The 18,855-nt window shown below is 37.1% G+C and overlaps 1 protein-coding gene across 13 annotated transcripts in view; it reads left to right on the top strand.

The window, feature by feature from the left end:
• ptprt (protein tyrosine phosphatase receptor type T) overlaps positions 1-16,347 on the top strand; it is a 300,616-nt gene extending 284,269 nt beyond the window's left edge. For all 13 annotated transcript variants that reach the window (XM_005947695.3, XM_014329337.2, XM_042214263.1 and 10 more), the window contains 8 exons: positions 1,546-1,681; positions 4,045-4,194; positions 4,343-4,516; positions 4,609-4,740; positions 5,130-5,255; positions 7,344-7,507; positions 11,788-11,923; positions 13,334-16,347. In XM_005947695.3, coding sequence (XP_005947757.1) covers positions 1,546-1,681; positions 4,045-4,194; positions 4,343-4,516; positions 4,609-4,740; positions 5,130-5,255; positions 7,344-7,507; positions 11,788-11,923; positions 13,334-13,387 — 1,072 coding nt within the window. In that variant the 3' untranslated portion in view covers positions 13,388-16,347. The remainder of the gene's footprint in view (positions 1-1,545; positions 1,682-4,044; positions 4,195-4,342; positions 4,517-4,608; positions 4,741-5,129; positions 5,256-7,343; positions 7,508-11,787; positions 11,924-13,333) is intronic.
• The last annotated feature ends 2,508 nt before the right edge of the window (positions 16,348-18,855 follow it).

Here is an 18,855-nt window from a genome sequence, read left to right as displayed (position 1 = left end):
AATAGAGAAAGACTCTGCCTTCATACTAAACTCCATTAACATTGCTGAGATTGCAAAGTTAATAGGTTTTTCTGAGTTACAAAACTCAGAGGTTTCACAGTGTATTTCTAAAATATAGTAATAAGATATAGGATACCTAATTTTAATTTTATCAGCCATTTAAGTGAGCATTTACTGATCTGATAAGAACACAATAGCCCAGAGTACTCATTCATTGGAAACAACTTAGAGTATTTTTTATTTATTTTACTATTTATTTTACTTTTCTTCTGAAAAGAGTTTAAAACATCAATTTATTACAATTACAGGCAATTATATACAATTATATATAGGCATAGGCTCCAGCCTATTCCACTATTGGATTAGTGGAAGAAAATGGATCTTTCTCATACTAATATCATCCTGTACTACTACATGTAAATATGCTTTTTTACCTGGCTGATGCTAATTTCCATCTTGAGGTGAGAGAACTCAGAATTGGGTGAGGTTCTGAGTGTGTTATACCTGCTGGAACAGACCCCAGGTGTGGCTTAGCTTAGACTCTGTGAAGTCACTGCATCTAGCAAAGAAATGAATCCACTATGCCGTATTTTTTCATTTGTCTTTATAATTGACTCAATAACAGTTGTATTTACTAAACTACAAGATACTTGTAGAGTTTTTTTTCACTTTTGGCCCCCCCCCCCCAGTTTGTCAGTGTTCTTAGGGACACATTTACAGAGAAAAGAAAATTAGCATAATGCTGCAATAAAAAAAAATAAAAAAAACTTTGACGCGGAGTGGAAAGTTGTGCGGGTGAATTAATATCAGTGCAGCAATTTATAAACACAGATGCACTCATTCCTTTAAAAAAAAAAATGATCAAAGCAACCTATCAAGACTAATCCTAATGAGATGCCTGGGAGACTGCTAACTTCACAAACGTACAGCACAGAAACACTTTATAACTTTAACAGTATCGGAAAACCTTACGTTTTAGCATACATTTCGCTGCCATAACAAAAGAGATATTCAGACCAGGGAGAGAAGCAGGAAGACAAAATGATATTCTCTGATACAAGGGCAAAATCTTCAGTCAGATTCTGACCTCACTCAGGGGGTGCTCAGTAAAACTGGGAAGCCGTTCTCTGGATGACTCCAGACAGCTCAGAGTGCGGGATTCATCTTTTCCACTGCATAAGTCTGTGTGTAACAGCCCATCACCAATTTTTGTGCCGTGAAAGGGAAGCTCCTACAAATACATATGCAATATGGCTGCCCAGAGATCTGACTGCATCGTTTAAAAAAAACAAAAGAAAAAGAAAAACACTACAAATTATTTGAAATAAGTCTGTATGTTAGTTGCATTACCCAAAATGTCAGTGTTGAAGGCTTAAAAGTGATTGGTCTTACTGAAGGATATGAACAGGTCTCTGTTGTAAATGAGACATTGTGTCTCAGTGGGACTATCTGTATAAATAAAGGTTAAGAATAAAACAATTAAGTTGTTCATTATTACAATTTTGTTAGATTGAGAGTATCATGTTTGTTTATGATTGTCTCCAGTGCCGGTGCAGGGAGAACAGGCTGTTTCATTGCAGTGGACATCATGTTAGACATGGCGGAGAATGAAGGCGTGGTGGACATTTTCAACTGCATCCGAGAACTAAGGTCACAACGAGTCAACATGGTTCAGACAGAGGTAAGTGTAATTATGGAAAATAGATATAAATCATCGGCAAAATATCAATGACCATGACAATTTGCATATTAATGATCAAGCAACTGACCTCACAGCCCATTGTTTATTTAGTGCGCTGGTTTCAGTTATTGTGCAAATGTACTGTTTATAAGATTGGGAAACCTGCAGTCAGCTGAGAGTGAAGAAGTCACTTGGATGAGTGACGAAACATTGAAGATGCTATGTCCACATGAACAGAATCAACCTTTTGGGGCATAGGCAAAATAATATCTACACACAGATGATGTTGAGTCTAGTTGGTCAAAACAAGTGGGTGTTCAGGTACGGCAGGCTGCTGGCTTAGACAATCATGAAAAGTTATGCATTATGGATTTTTAATTTTTCAAATAAAGTGTGGAGATTTTTGGTTCATGTTAAAATAAATCACCAGCACCTATTGTAATTATTACTGACTTGAGTTCTACAGAGCACATACTGGATACATTAACAAAGCATCTAGATACATTGCACTGAAGAAAAAACAACATTAAGGTTTATTCCCTTCCAGTACCATACGTCATTTTGCCTGCAGTTGTAAGTTTGAGATGTAGCATCGCAAAAAGTAAGACAGTATGGAGTATCCCAGGACTTCTAGCAGTCATCTATGATTTAATGCAGTTAGATTATTAAATATTGAACATTAAACATTCCCTGAATATCAGATGAAAACTAGTACAAAAACTCACACAGATATGGTATGCACCCAAACAAACACAAATTCAGACACAGACAATTTTAGGAGAGTTTTGTGTCAATATGTGTATGCAATAGCTGGTAAGGAATATCAGAGATGAGATGTGACACCCCAGTCAAATGGATTGTATTAATTTATTATTTCTATAACAGATGACACGGGAGAGATTTGGTATATTGTCTGGTACTAGGGTAGTCACAACTATACAACAAGTTAAGATTTGAAGTGGCCAAGCATAAATCAGCACTGTTCAGTATTCCCAAAATACGGATAATGTTTCCTAAAACGTTCTGTCTTTGCTAGCTGAGTACTTGGGTTACTATCCTTTACATGGTGTCGTAATTTGTTCTAATTTAGTACTATCAAACGTTTTAAAGAGTCTGCATTTTCAAATGTTGGGTATTCCATTTTGGAACAGCAGCGTTCATTTCTTTTCTAAAGCTACCTTAAGCCGACCTAATCCGTTCCGCCTCTGCATTCCATTTGTGTTACTGATGAAAACCTTGCATATCCAAAAAGTCAACTTTTCCAGGAATAAAGAAAAACAGCCTCATTTTCAGACTGACAGCTCAAGCTCAGAGTATGAAATTGACTTTTGAATGGGTTTTAGAAGTGCCAGGTTCAGAAAAGTTACCTAGGGCATCACGTTGAGTGTTTTCAAATGACAGCAGTGGTATAAAAGCTAGTTTTGTGTGTGCGTGTCTGTCTGTGCACATTCACGTGTGTTTTTATGCCTCTTGATACCAAGTTAAATGCATCCTGCCCTGTCTTTTGAATATGTGTGGGAGCAATTTGTGTCAGTGTTGAAGCTGCTTGATGCTATTATAATCCTGCTCCACACAACACAAAGCAATTAATCTTTTAAAAGGCACAGGGGAAAGAAGAGTGTGCGTAAATGTTTCAGTGAGTATGTGACGTGCATGTGTGTATACATGTGTTTTTGCGCGCAAATGTGTCTGTGCATGTCACTGGCATAGGTAATGGCCAGGAGAGGTCATTTCAGTGATGCTTTTAAAGCCTCTTCTCTGCTCCAAGGGCAACAATTAACATTCAACAGAGAGAGACCGAGAGATAAAGCGAGAAGCAAATTGAAAAAGCGAGAGGCAGCAGACAAACACAAGTGTGAGAGGAAACGAGCAACAGAGAAATAAAAACGGAGCCAACCCCAGATAAAAATGCACCGATAGGGGGACAGAAAGAGAGATAGAGGCAAATTAGCATGCACGGTGGCTGCTGTAGCTCATGGTAGCTGATGCATTTAGCGCAAGCTAGTGATTTGGAAGACAAAGAACATACTTGAGCCAGACCACAGAGGCACCACTAGCAAAGCACTGTGCCCTTTTAAATCACTTTCAGGCTCCCACAAAAGCCCAAGCATGCAAATAATATTCATACACAAAGCAAACAAAAGTTGTGTTCACATTGGAATGTTTGAGTTTGTTGTCAGCTTGAAAAGACTTAATGCAGCTTTGCCCGACTGCATCATCTATTCCAGAGCTGTCATTGCTTACAGCTACTGTGAGGCACTGTGGTCCAGTCCAAGGGCTACAGGCAGGTTCAGCGCTGTTTGCTTGTTTTGTATTTCAGTGAAAGAAATTTTGACTCCAGAACTCATTTTGCTTTGGTGCAGGAGCAGTATGTGTTTGTTCACGATGCCATCTTGGAAGCATGTCTGTGTGGAAACACAGCCATACCAGTGTGTGAGTTCAGAGCCATTTACTACAACATCAGCAGGTTGGACCCACAGACCAACTCCAGCCAGATCAAAGATGAGTTCCAGGTGAGCACGCACATTCACACCGGTTTGTCTTTTGTCATTTTTGGGAACACTCGCCACACGTGCATTTGAACAACACCCTAGCTGATAATGTGAATGTGTGGGTTCAAGTTAGATTGAAGGTTCAAATCATTGCTTTTCTGCCCATCAGACTCTAAACATAGTGACCCCTAGAGTTCGTCCAGAGGACTGCAGTGTGGGTTTGCTACCCAGAAACCACGACAAGAACCGCAGTATGGATGTTCTCCCAGCAGACCGATGCCTTCCTTTTCTGATTTCTGTGGATGGAGAGAGCTCCAACTACATTAATGCTGCATTAATGGATGTAAGTTTTTGTTTAAATGTCTGATTATGTATGTGTAAGCTTATCATAGTTTGTATTGTGCTTTTTGATTGTTATTCGTTTCACCATTCTAGAGCCACAAACAGCCAGCGGCCTTCATAGTTACTCAGCATCCTTTGCCCAACACCATGGGTGACTTCTGGAGGTTGGTGTTTGACTACAACTGCTCCTCCATTGTAATGCTCAATGAAATGGATGCAGCACAGGTACAGGTACACACACAAAAAAAATCTACAAACATGTTCTGTACTTATTTTTGTCTAACTAACAAAAATACACTAGACATCAGCACCTGAAACTGACTGTACTATCAGATAGCCTGATGAATGTATCAGAGTTGATTTTTTATTTACTCTATTACTTGTCTCTCCCATTTATTTCTATTTATTGCCATTTGTAACTGATTTGTAACATGGGCTACAGCAAGGATTCTTAGCTCATGGATCTGGCCAAGAAGTAAAACCTGTCCCACTTACTGGAAAGAAATGTCATGTGAATGTACTTGTTCTAACTGGTGGACTTCATTTTCTCCAACCCATTCTTATTTTCTGCATTTTGTCTTTTTCTTCCAACTTTTTGTGTTTGTTTTCTAAAGTTATGTATGCAGTACTGGCCAGAAAAAAATTCATGTTGCTACGGCCCTATTCAAGTGGAGTTCATATCTGCAGACATCGACGAGGATATCATCAACCGAATCTTCAGGATCTGCAATATGGCTAGGGTACTAAACGTTTACATATTTAATACAGTACTTCTTTTTATTTTATAGTTAAGTTGAAAAAAAAATTATAAGATCAGATGTTTTGCATGTAGAACATCTAAACAGCTTCAGTTTGTCTTTAGTCGGTGTCCTGGAACACACTTTGATAATTTCTCTTTTTTTGTCTTCTCTTCTCCTCCTTGACAGTTTTCAAATTACGAGTTCATGGCTAGATTTTGTGGCGCATTGCTAAATTCAAAGTCATGGAGCGCCTTTGTGTTTTAAGGCCTCTTCTTAATAAAATATGTGTTGTGGATTTCAAGGGACTCTATTATTTGACAAATGAAGCACTACTTTCCTGACACTTACTAGGAATACAAAATGTGTTTAAAGTTCAAGTAAAAGCAATAGATAGTGAAACAGTATACCGTGGAACACACCATAACAATACAGCAAAGGCATTTTTTCATTGCATGCGACCTTTACTACGCAGTAGGCAGTTGGCAAAAGGATATGTTGGAAAACCAATTTATGGCTTCTCTTTTGCAGCAAGGCTACCTGAGTCCTGGTTTGGTGACTACATAGAAAAAATGATAGTGATGTTGAATGTGGTACAATAATGACAGTTGTTTTTTTTTAACTCTACCTTTTTATCCTCCTCTTCCTTTTCTTGTCTTCTCCAACCTCTATGCACCTCTGTTCCCTTTTCACTTCTATTTCTCCTTTTCTTTTCCTTCCTATCTTCCTGCCTCTTCTTGTTACCCTCTTTTCATCTCATTTTCTAACTCATCCATGACCGCTCAACTCTAGTGGTGCCTTATCATCTGCATGTTCCTATGTATAGCACTTGGAGAACTCCCCGCTACCCTGCTATCTATATTCTCTCTCTCTTTCTCTCAAACACATCAGCGGTCTAGTGTGAAATGGCTCATATCATTGCCATAACAGCACATCCCACACTGCGAGTGCAGCTCCAGCCTAGCCGAGTCTCTATCGCCAATCGCTTAGCCATCAAATGAGCAGAGAACAGTGAAAAAGTGGAAGGGAGAAAATGTTCGCAAGAAATACGTGACAATACAAAGAAATAGGGGGAACAGGAAAGTAGAATGAAGACACATAAATGCAGGGTACAGAAAATATTTTAGATTAGTGTTAATTGGTATTAGAGACTGGGTAATTTAGAGAAAGATGGACGTAGAGTAAAGGAGAGATGGAAGGGGAGAAAGTACATGGCAGGTGTACTGATAAGACAAGGAAGGAAAAGTGGTATAAAAAATGATACTGCTGAATTTGTTTGGTTTGTGTGTAAATGTCAATGTGCATATGCATTTGTGACAAACATCAGTAAATCAGTCTGACAGTGATGGTGGGTTTTGGTATTTTACTTGGTGCATGCCACTTGCCTTGGGCTAGACGACTGAAAATGTGCCATGTCTGCCATGAAATTGAATTAAACATAACAAGCTAAGGTCTTTGTTGAATCCAAGCCTATTTCTTTTGAAAAGACATTTGTTCAAAACCAGGAACTAATTGGAGCACAAAAGCCTGATTACATACAAAATGTGTTTTATGTATCAGTTTAACAAAATACTTACTTGGGTGGCATGAATGGCAGTGTCTCACTGGAAGAAGGTCCTGGGTTTGGATCCAATGACTCGTTTTGTGTCCATCTCTCTGTATTGGTATTATGACTAGCAACCTGTGCAGGGTATGCTGCTTTTTGCACTTTGCCCAGTGGGATAGGCTCTAGCCTCCTCATAGTCTGTAACCAAAAAAGTGGCTAAGAAAATGAATGGATGGATAATATTACCAAATAAGACCACAACTGAAAACCCAACTCTGTATTTGTTATAGTTGACCAGCTTTTCATCCAACTTTCCATGTCATTTAAGCACAAACAGACCTGTTAGATGCAGATATATTTTCTAAAGTGAGCCAGTGGGTTTCATTGGCCAACTTTGGTCTTAATTCTGAAAAACGGTAGCTTTAGCAATATCGCTGTGCATGAAATTGAAATGGTTCCATGGAATTACAGCATGATGTTGATTGTTGTGATAACAGCTATGTCAGCAGTGATCAAAACCCTAATCTTCACGTTTCTCTTCTTAGCCACAAGATGGTTACCGCCTGGTGCAGCACTTCCAGTTTATTGGCTGGCCAGCCTACAGGGACACACCTCTCTCCAAGCGCTCCATCCTGCAGTTGGTCAGGAGATTGGCTAAGTGGCAGGAACAATATGACGGAGGAGACGGGAGGACTGTGGTACACTGCCTGTAAGTATAGTCACACAGACACATGCAGACACAAATAATAGAAAACGTGATGAAATAGTAGACTGGAACAGTCACTGCTCAGTGAGATAACAGATCAACATAAATGGCAAGACAAATCTTCCTTTAGAGTGTATGTTTGTGACAGACAGAGAGGGAAGATGATTATAAAGTAAGCTGTGCACTTCTATAAAAGAACACATACACACTTTTAAGACAGATATTCACACACAAAAACACACTTTTTGTAGTTTTTGTACATGTTGAGTACCATTTTATGCTTTATGTTGTTCCACTTATCTGTCAAATATACACATGCCTCAGACTCAGCATTAACCTTGTGCTTGAAAGCCATATACATTCACTATTGATGTCAAAACGTCTGAAATGTCGGTTCATAAATGCTGTGAGACTTGTTATGAATTATCTTCGTTAAATATAAATGAGGCTCATGGCTTAAAAAGCCTGGAATGTGTCAAGTTTTAAAGAGGTCATCATTCATCTCTATTGTTATGTTTGGCTGTGCTGATGCATTATGGATCACCCACACGTCTGCTTGTGCATGCTACATTCAGATGTCCAGGTTTATTGAGTGTTTGGTACGGTGCTACTACTACTTCTGTTTGTACCAAATATATTTTAAACAACACTACACAATGTTTATTATACTACATAGATGAATGTGTGTTGGTATAGAAGTATAAAAACATAGCTCAGCTCGATACGAATTCACCCTATTTGAGCAGAGCAAATGAAGCTGATAATGAGGGAAGGAAACAGAAGCTGTAAAATCTATAGAAGAGAGAACTGCTAACAGTAACGTGTGTACACACACTCCAGACACTGCCTATCTGTGGTGCTCATCCAATCAGCTCTCTGTGTAACAGCTCATTGGACCAATGAGGTATTGATGTGGGGTTTTTTGTTTTTGTTTTTTTAACAGTTTTTTGCTTATTAGCCTTTTCTTTCTTCACGTAACATAAAAAGAGGCAGACGTAAAAAAGAATAATATTCATATCCTAGTTCTGAACTAAATTTACAGATTGTAAGTTATTTTTGAACATTTAAAAATAAATGTCCGTTGTAAAATAATCTGTCACTGTCAAATATTTTGTAAAGCTCTCAGTACATGGCTATGACTGTCATCCTTTTTCTGCCTGAAAGCCTAAATGGTTTAAGGCTGAAGCTTGTAACAGTCTACACTGCTACAGAACAATGTGCAATTCAGCTATTAGCCCTTATATGGAGAATAAAAGTTTAATAACTGGTGTCATATATGTTAGTGATCACATGCTTTGACCTTCATTTCAAATAAACCTGTCACCTATAGATATAGATATGATATTAATTTGAGTAAACTCTGTCAATCACTATAAATTAAATGCTCAAACTGGTATTTTAAAACACATTCTATTTAAATCTGCAACACGTTTAATTTCTGTGAAAACACTAGCAGATAAATTAAGATAGCAAGACCATTTGGGGGCTAAATTCTTTAGTTATGCTCAAATCCAGTAAATGTGAGTGACAGAGATGTAAGCTGTCTCTGCTTCTGGCTGAAGACAGCTACACTGGCTAATCAACCCCAGCTACTGATTTCACAGACTCAGTAATACTAGCGATAAGTAGAAACATGATTTCACCATCAGTAGATGGTGAAAATTGATTATTTTTCTGCTCTTCACTTGTCCTGAAGGTTGGAATTTGATGCGTCTTTAATACTGAGCACATGTCTTACTTTCAACAAGTCACACTGGGAGGAGCTTTTAGAAAATAGTGAGGAGTAGCACACTTAATTCAGCAATCTGCGTTTGCTGTATTTATCTCGAGTTATATAGATATATATTTTAGATAAAGCGAAGTAATAAAGATAAGGTGCCTCTTTCTAACAAATTACTCATATTCAGCATGCAGCAGTTCATATCTAGACTAATGTGATTTCAAGTATGTCACAATTCATTTAAATCACATAGGAATTTATCTCATACAAACCACTTAACCACCAACCACTGACTGTCAGATCCTTTTCGCAGTAGATTTAGTTGTAATGTTTTGAATTTTGGTTTTGGCCGCTTTAAATATTTCACCTGAAACTGTGGATGAAGTAAACGTCAAAAGTAACCAATAAACAGGGGATGGCATCTAAACAATTTGGACTCCAATATATTAAAATGATTTTTTCAAAGCTCAAATCACATACCATACACAAAGGCGAACAAGCAAATATCAACCGTTTATAAGTACCTTTAAAAGAAGTGCTAACCCACCCACTATAGTAACCCATCTCTTCAGAGAAACTGGATGCACAGCTAGGTCACTTTCTTCCTAATATGTTCATCAATTCAGTTTGTTTTAAACTTTATGAAGATGTAGTTTGCCTGTTGCCAAAGAGTGACGCTACAATTTTAAACTTGTAGTTTGGAAAAATTAAAAATTAAAACATCTATGGGAAAAATTAATGCTTGTTGGTGTTTGTTAGTCAAAATGAGAATTTTCCTTGCCCCCTGATTGGCCAGACTTTGGGCAATTTAATTAAAACAAAAGTAAAATTTTCTAATTGCCTAGGGTTAGAGTTGTAGTTAGCCATCACTGATGATGGCTTATCACCTTAGGGAGTTGGACCATCACAGTCAATATTATTATTATTATTATTATTATTATTATTATTATTATTATTATTATTATTATTATTATTATTATTATTATTATGACACCCCTCTTCTCATCTATCATATCAAATTTAGTGCAGTGTTATATTAACCAAGAGTGATGAGCCAAAATAGTGTTTCATCCATTTACTGATCTGAACACTAGCATTAGTCTAGAAACAAATTAACTAATGTAAAATGTATATGCTTTCATTTTTTTCACCATTACCCTAGAAATTAGTTTCTGACACTGAAGCAACTGTCTGAAATTTTAATCTAACATGAAATCAAGAAGTGCATGAGCAATACTTTTGCTTTTTAGTTAACTAATAACTAATGAAATTCAAACCAATGGGTGTTTGTATGAAAAGCAAGAATTGCAAGCTTGCAGTCTGATATTATTGTATAAGTGGTTTTGAGACAGCAACAAAACCTTTCCATATTTATTTTTAACCTTCTGAAGTGCTTCTAAAAAGCTTAGATTATAGACTTTCTATAAAAAATTCAGTCACTATCACTAACAAAGGTATTCCGAGTAGACTGCAAGCTGTAGCCGCCTTGGCATTCCTAATGCAGAATAGGTAGACAGTGGATGATTTTTCTGATGGCTGTCACTCCACCTCGCAGTACCTAAATGTTTTATTCAGTCTCAATACTGAAGGAATTCAGCTGGAACCAAGTGAGATGGGAAAGTCTGGAGCTGTTTTCATGGTGGGTGGTCTGACTTTTCACTGGCAGAGCACTGACTGCTGATTGGGGCATATAGCCAGTAAACACACAATATATATATATATATAAATATGTTTGTGTTGCTGGATCACTTTATACAGATGGCCCTTTGTCATCTATATAAAATGTTCATAAAGGCTTTTATTATTATTTTGATTTAAGTCAAACACATTTATTCAAATTTCTAAAATCCATTAGTGGCCTCTTTCTGCATACAGTGGCAGGTTTCTTTGTACTGAATTCTCGCTCTGTCACTTGCTGTCACTCTCTGTCCCTTAAAGCCTTTTTTCTCAACTCACATTGTCATACTTGTCACTTTTAATGCTAAAGAAACATGTAATATCTCCAACTTGGCTTTCAGGATCCTATTTACTCTCTACAGTGACTTGTTTTTCTGAGAGCTAATTAAACATTGTTTAGCTTTGTAAATCTGCTTTTTTCCACATTCTGTCATCTATACAGGCTACAAGAAGGAATATAACACCATATATCACCAAACCTAATAATTTTTCCTTATATCCCCTTAAAATGTTACAGGTTACTAAACACAAACCATTCGTTAAATACGTCACAACAAGCAAACTAATTTAACCTCTATAGCCTGTTTTATAAGCTTTATTAAATTTCCAACTAGTGTTTAGGGTCCATACAATTTCAGGACATTATCCAATGACTGTCCTGGATAAGCAGTTAGGAGAATACCCCACAAAACTTTTCTAATATTCTCTCTACACCTGTATCTTTCCTTCATCTCATTCCATCCTGCTTTCTTTTTGACCTCACTATGATTTTCTTGACCTCCAGCTATGTTTCCAAAATGGTGATGATGTTTAATACTGAAGAGCCTCTGTCTCCCTTTCTCTCTTCATTTCTTGGTTCTACTCCTTTGTTCCTCCTCCTTTACAGAACTGGTGGTGGACGTTCTGGAACTTTCTGTGCCATCTGCAGCATCAATGAGATGATCCAACAGCAGAATATTGTAGATGTTTTCCACACTGTTAAAACCCTGAGGAACAACAAGACCAACATGGTGGAGACTATGGTAAGAAATCACAATACATACGTTTTTGTCTCTGTGGTAGCAAACATGCAAGTATTCCCACACTACCAAAAATTTGTATTCACATACAGACAGGTCACAGCTGTTTCAGTGCTTTTCTCATCTCTTTTGTAAAGAATTTCTCAATTTGTTACTCACACCCATGAACTAAAGCACACCTGCTCACAGATGCAAGGTAAATGGATTATAACAGGCAATGTTCAGTATTTGCCAAAGCTTTAGTCCTTTAGTGGTATAAGTGAAGATTTAATTGTGATTGGCTATGTTTTTTGGGGTTTTATTTGTTTTTTTTTTGTCACCATAAAGCAAAGATGTGGGTAAAAAGTGCTGGTGACCCTAAACTTTTTAAAAACTGGCTTTAAATTCCTAAAGGAGAAAAAAGTAAAACTGAGATGTCTTTGAGGTGATACCATTGTCATGGTGTTCTGGAGTGGCATAATATTATGAGATATGTCAGAGAGTTGCCTATGGCACCCACATGATCTAGTTCCTCCAATCATGTGATTACCCAAAACATATTTAATGTATGAGAAGAATGAACCAGTCGGACAACTTGAGCAGGAAGAAAAAAACATTTCTTAAGTTGTACAGAAGTCTTATTTAGAGCTATGAAATTTGCAATGTTTTTATGATTTCTTTCTTTTTTTATTGCCCAATTACCCCATCGATTCCCTTGGATTACTGTTTAAGAATAGCATTTATGTAAATAGTACCAAAAATGTTCAAATGTTTTTAGTTTGTTATCAGCAGCACAAAGTGTTTTACCATTCAGTGAAATTAACAACAAATAATGTAAAGAATTCAAATAAGTCTGGATTTATTTGACTCTTTGTTTTTTGTTAGTCAAAGATTAAAAGTGTTTCATTGTTCTTAATTCTTTACCAAACATCCCAAACCATGAAACCATCTGGACATTTGAAAGTTGTCATCGCACGTCATCGCAGCTAGAGAATGATGACAGAATTGTTCATAAAGATGTGGCATTGGATTAGTTCACCCACATACTGCAGGCCAGCCAATCCAATCCTTTGCTGTCTGGCTGAGGCTAATATTATCTGCTATGCTGATAATGTTATGATTCTCAGTTCATGAATTATGACTCATTTTCATTGGTAAATATATGGAAATTGTGTTACTTTGTTCTATACTCGTCATCGTCGGTTGCATATTATGTTGTGAATTATATGTCACGAAATTTCATTTTTTGGTTTTTATTACAGTGCTCCAGTACTTTTTTTTTTTTTATAAATAAGTCAATATTTAGTAAATAGTTATGAGCGTAGAGTTTGGTTTTATTATACATGTTTGAAGTTCAAAGCCAAGCTGGGAGTGCAGCTATACATTTCAAGAATTTTCTGACTTAGCTTTGCTTGTTGTTTTATTTCTACACAGGAACAGTATAAATTCTGCTATGAAGTGGCTCTGGAAGCGCTCAACTCCTTCTGATTGGGTGTGGGCTAAACATCTCTATTCCCAATCGGCCATCTATCGATGCCTGCCATTCTCAACGCAACACTGGGAAACACGGAGGGCAATACTGCTTTGTGTTGACCTGAATCCGACTGACTGAGCGTGCCTGTGTGTGTGGGTGTGTGCGCGCACGTGTGTGTGCTTGTATTTGAGTGCATATGCACGTGGCTGTGTGTGAAGAGAGGGCATGCTTGCATATTTGAGGAAGTCTTTATCTATATGCGTGCCTGCAACAACACACACAACAAACCTGTACAGAAGAGGGAAAAGGCAACAAACATGCACACTGGTGATTTTAATGTCTGTTTGCTTCAGCAAGACTGGGGACTTTATATGCTTGTACAAAGAAAAAAAAATATGGTAAACAAAAAACAAATGTTTAAAAGACGCACCACTTTTACTCCTCTATTTCTCTGTCCTCTCTGCTGGGCTGTGATGTGACTATTGTACAGTATTTCCTTTTTAGATATATTCTACGCCTTGAATGTTGTCTCCCTCTGAAGGCTGGATGCCCACTGGAAGATTTTTTTTGGTAACTCTCAAAGGGAACGGAAATGTACGTTTCTTTTTACCATGACTCACTCAGCTTAGTTAACTCTTTTTTTCTTCAAATTACATGCTGATTCCCTTTTACCAAGTTAAAAGTTTGTTTTAATTATACTCGTAATTCTGTAATTGGCCTGAAAAGAAAATATGTTAGCATGGTTGTATCTTTTTTATAGTTTTATTTTCACTGAGTTCAAATGTCTGAAAAACACAAGAACAAAAAAAAAATATATAACCTACAATAAGTGGAGTCAGGGACACTGTGAAAAAAAATAACAGTATAAAAAAAAGGAAAAAAAGAAACCTGCCTTAGATTTAAGGCCAAGTCATGTCTCTGTTCTAGCTTTTTTTCACTGGGACAGTGGTGGTTTCATAAATGCTTTTGGAAGGCTTAAAAAAGACAAAATTAAAATCTTATTGTGTGCATCCACCCTTGCTGTAAATAGGATAAGACAACCACAATCAAACAAACAAACAAACAGGCAAACATCAGCAACTGGTACATTACAAATTAATGTGATTTCAAAACACTATAACTCTAAAAAGTTAATGTCACTGTGTTACCATACCACAGACCGTCTCCACAGAAATGTCAAAAAAGCCGACATATTGTTCGCATATTGCACATTTAGCTAATGCCGCCGCATTCAAAATAACTTTTATAAAATTAGACTTTTTTATTATTTATTTATTGTGACACTTTTGGTACAGAATATGAAACAACCAGATAATACTTTGTCTCTAATATGATAACAGCACTACTATAATTTATTGAAAATGAGTCCCCAAATTCCCCATAAAGAAGTCAAAAATGTCCCCCCTCTAAAAACTACATAAACTATAACTTGCACTTTTGCATGTTTGTCCATTTTGGAACATTTAGACTTGGAATTCCTGACATTGAACAGCCTGGGGTAAATTCAAAACTGAAATCAGTGTTTGGTCATTTTATAGCAATTTGCTTTAATGTGAAATTGTTCAATAACTGAGTGTAGCTTACAGACGAATTAATCTACTTTAGTGTTGATGACTTGATTTTAACCTGGTCTACAGTGTTGTGAGTAGTCATTGATATTGGGCCACTATTTGGGTCTAAAAAATAATCATTCAAATGATAAGAAATAAGTTAAACCTGCTGAGATTAAGAAAGGATTTAAGAATCCTTGATACTTAGAGCAGATTGGTAAAGAGTTCAGTAATTCTATGTATAATTCTACCTATAATAAATATCCAAGCTAAGGGATTGGGCCCATGTTTCCCCTATAACATATGATTTAAAAAGAACATCACAAAACAAAGAGACAGGCCACTTTTACATTTCTTTTATAATTAACGAATGCTTTACGTCAAGCCTGCTGAAATATACAGATATTAAAAATACATTTGAGAAAATCACTAACAGGAAATGATTTCAGTTAGTGTTTGACCCCAGGTTGAAAGGCAGTTAACATGGCTAATAGTTTAGATGCCTCTGCACCTTAAAGAACGTGTGGGAGTGTGGGAATTAATGAGAATTATGCATGGCATTGACCTCAGCTTCTCATTATCTCCTACTCATCTGGTCAGACTCTTCTATGCTATCCCATTTTCCCCTTATCCCAAAAGACTAAACCAGAATCTCATGTTATAGATACACCACCTGTATTTATATGAACAGCCTCTGAAATGTGTTGAATCTAAAGGTGATACTATTTTCAGATCTGTTTTACCTCTCTCTAAAACACTGTCATTCTAATAAAAAGGACCAGACTGATGGCTTAATTTTCAAACACTCAAAAAATCAGACTACTGAAGTGAATTATCTTAAATCCCAATGCATTAAAAATACATAATTGTCACCAATTACGTGATTTACTTTTTTCCCATGCGAGAAAGTACGAACATTTTTAGATGCATTAGATTTTTTAGAATGATTTCATATAAAGTTCAGCTTCTGATGAACTTTTCTTTTGTTAGGAAACATTTCAGTGCTTATGGCAAGAGCTGACATACTTGTAGTTAAATGTTGTAGCAAACTATTCAATCTGTGCTTGCGTTGATTTATTTTTATTCTTATTTTTCGCTGGAGTCCAGTCAGGCTCGTTAATGGACCTATCAAAATAGTGAGAGTGCTGTATTGAAGACAATGTGAATGCTGGATATCTTGATCCTTTTGTTCACTGATGCTTTATTTTATTGACTTGAATCATGGCCCTTCATATGTATTATATATTTTTTAACGTTCTTTTAGATTATTTTTGTCTTGAATTTGTACATTTCTTTTGTATAATTATTATTCTGATGATTATTTGTCTAGCAAAGTGCTGTTTAGATCTGGTGATGCCATTACCATTGGTTGTTTAGTTGTTTGAAATGTGGTTAACATGAAATAAAGGGACCAAAATGTTGAATGTGATGTCGTCTCTGTCTTCACAGCCTCTAATTTTGATGTATGAAATAATTACGCTAAAGCTTTCAGAGACATTCTTAATGTTTGAGGAACTTCACTTCACTAGATCATTTTCTCTCTCTTCCTAGGTGATCAGTCAATTTGGCAAGTAGGAACTAACCGTTTTTAACTGTCAAAAGAATTAAGGATATTAAACCTACCAATTTTTAAATTTCCACCTTTAAAGTCCATATTGTGATGCTTATTTCTGATAAATTATAAAACACAGCCAATATCCACAAACAGGGACTAGATGCATAAAACCTTGTGCATAATCAAAAGCAGACTTTGAGGTTAGAAATTTGTTTAAATCTCTGTTTGGCATAAAAACAAAAACCTGCCTATGCCTATGAGTGATTTACAAAACGGAAAGAAAGAGGAAAAAACAGGAAATAAAATATATGAGTAAATGTAAAAGTCACCCTATAACATCTATAAAGGATCTGACCTTGAGGTCTCCACTGTTTCATCTCATACATGCCACAAGCTCTCACTGTGACCCCAGAACTGAGGCTGATGGAAAAGTAAGAAAAACCACAGGCCTTTACTGGCTGTTTTTCCCCCCCTCTTTCTAATCAATCAGATTCAGTGATGAACGGAGCTCCAAGCCAACAGCCTCATCCTTTATTTAGCTAGTTGATTCCCAAGGAGCTCATAAATATGCATGAGCTTGAGATTAGCATAGGCACCAAGGACAGGGCCTGTACCTTGGCATTATGACGATCAATCAGAAACACTAAGGGGCTCCTCAGAGGGAAGCTGTCTGTCAGCTTGGCTTTGGGCTGAGGTGATGTATGCACACACACATAAAAAAGGTACGCTCAAAGCATACATAACGCACACATAAGTCTGCATGCATCTACACACACCCAGGAAGAGAAACACAAACAGAAACAAACACAAAGCATATGCACACCTAAAGGGAGAAGCAAAGCACAAAGTGCACACACAGTCTCTCACAAACACACAAACATGGATACATAATCAGTGTTAATGTCTATTATTAATCTGATGTTCCTTACACCCTTAGTCTCTCTTCTGATTCATATTTTTTAAACTCCTTTTCAGAACAGACTTCATAATGAGGTTGAAAATTGGCCCATTTCATTTGCTCTCACAGAAATGTCATTATCTGCGGGAAGAAGGAGGGGTGTTGTTGGCACAGTATGTTGGTACAGTAATATACTGTTCTTCCATTCTGTGTGGTGAGTGCTGTGTGGTCTGTGTCTGTGTGTGTGTGTGTGTGTCTGTGAGTGTGTGTGTGTGTGTGTGTGTGTGTGTGTGCGTGCATATATCCCCTTTGTTTACCATGGTCAACACTGCTGTATTTATTCTGTGTATGTAATACAACTAGTGACAGCTGTGGTAAGATTCCCTTTAGGCTTTTAACATGCTTAAATTATTTCTCTGTGCTGAATGCTAGAGTCTTATTCATTCCAACATAAATTTCAGTGCAAACATTTCTTTCCTCAATAGGTTTAGACTTGTTCGGCACATGGCAAGCACTTTGACGATTTTTCTGAACATAACTTTTGTTCTTTTTTTAACAGTGCAATGACACAGAAACTATGCTGGCAGGAGCTCATCCAATAAAAAGTTTGTAAAATGTCTCAACAAACTCCAAAGTAGCATACTGCTCCCTCCCTTTTCTCATTATGCTCAAGCACAAATGCAAAACGTGTGTCTTTCCACTCCAGTAAGTGTACTGGTGAATGAGAGACACTACATGACTGAACAGCCAATTGGGAAAATGACACTCGCATCTCCATCTATCCATCCCTCCATCCATCCATCCATCCTTATCCGGGTACAGGTCGCGGGGACAGCAGTCTTAGCAGAGAAGCCCAGACTTCCCTCACCCCAGCCACGTCCTTCAGCTCATCCTGGGGGTCAAAAAGACATTCCTAAGCCAGCCTAGAAATATAATCTCTCCAGTGATTCCTGGGTTTGCCCTGGGGCCTTTTTCCCCTGGGCATATCAAAAATCCTGAAAAACACATTACATAAATATTATAAATTGATTTACGTCACTGAGTGAAATAAGTATCGATCTTCTACAACCTACCCAGAATTGTGACTGCGTGGCACACAGATTATAATCAGTTAGTTTTAGATACTCCTGATCTTAACTTGTCATGTGTATAAAACACACGTTTGAGCCTGGTTCTGTCGGACGTGCCAGTGGTGTGCTGAATGAACAAAATATATCGCCGACTGGAAAAATTTATAGATAAACATAAACTACTCACCGAGAGTCAGTACGGATAAAGATCAAGCAGATCGACATCATTTGCACTATTAGATTCAATAGAATACATCACAATTCCATAGATAAAAAGCAATATGTAGCTGGGTTATACATAGACTTGAGGCATTTGATACTACAGTGGGGCAAAAAAGTATTTAGTCAGCCACCGATTGTGCAAGTTCCCCCACCTAAAATGATGACAGAGGTCAGTAATTTGCACCAG

This window comes from Haplochromis burtoni, unplaced genomic scaffold (assembly GCF_018398535.1).
Source record: "Haplochromis burtoni strain Fernald_Lab_line unplaced genomic scaffold, NCSU_Asbu1 Contig_540, whole genome shotgun sequence".
NCBI lineage: Eukaryota > Metazoa > Chordata > Actinopteri > Cichliformes > Cichlidae > Haplochromis > Haplochromis burtoni.
The sequence above is the reverse complement of the archived record's forward strand: the minus strand, read 5'-3'. Positions and strand labels throughout refer to the sequence as shown.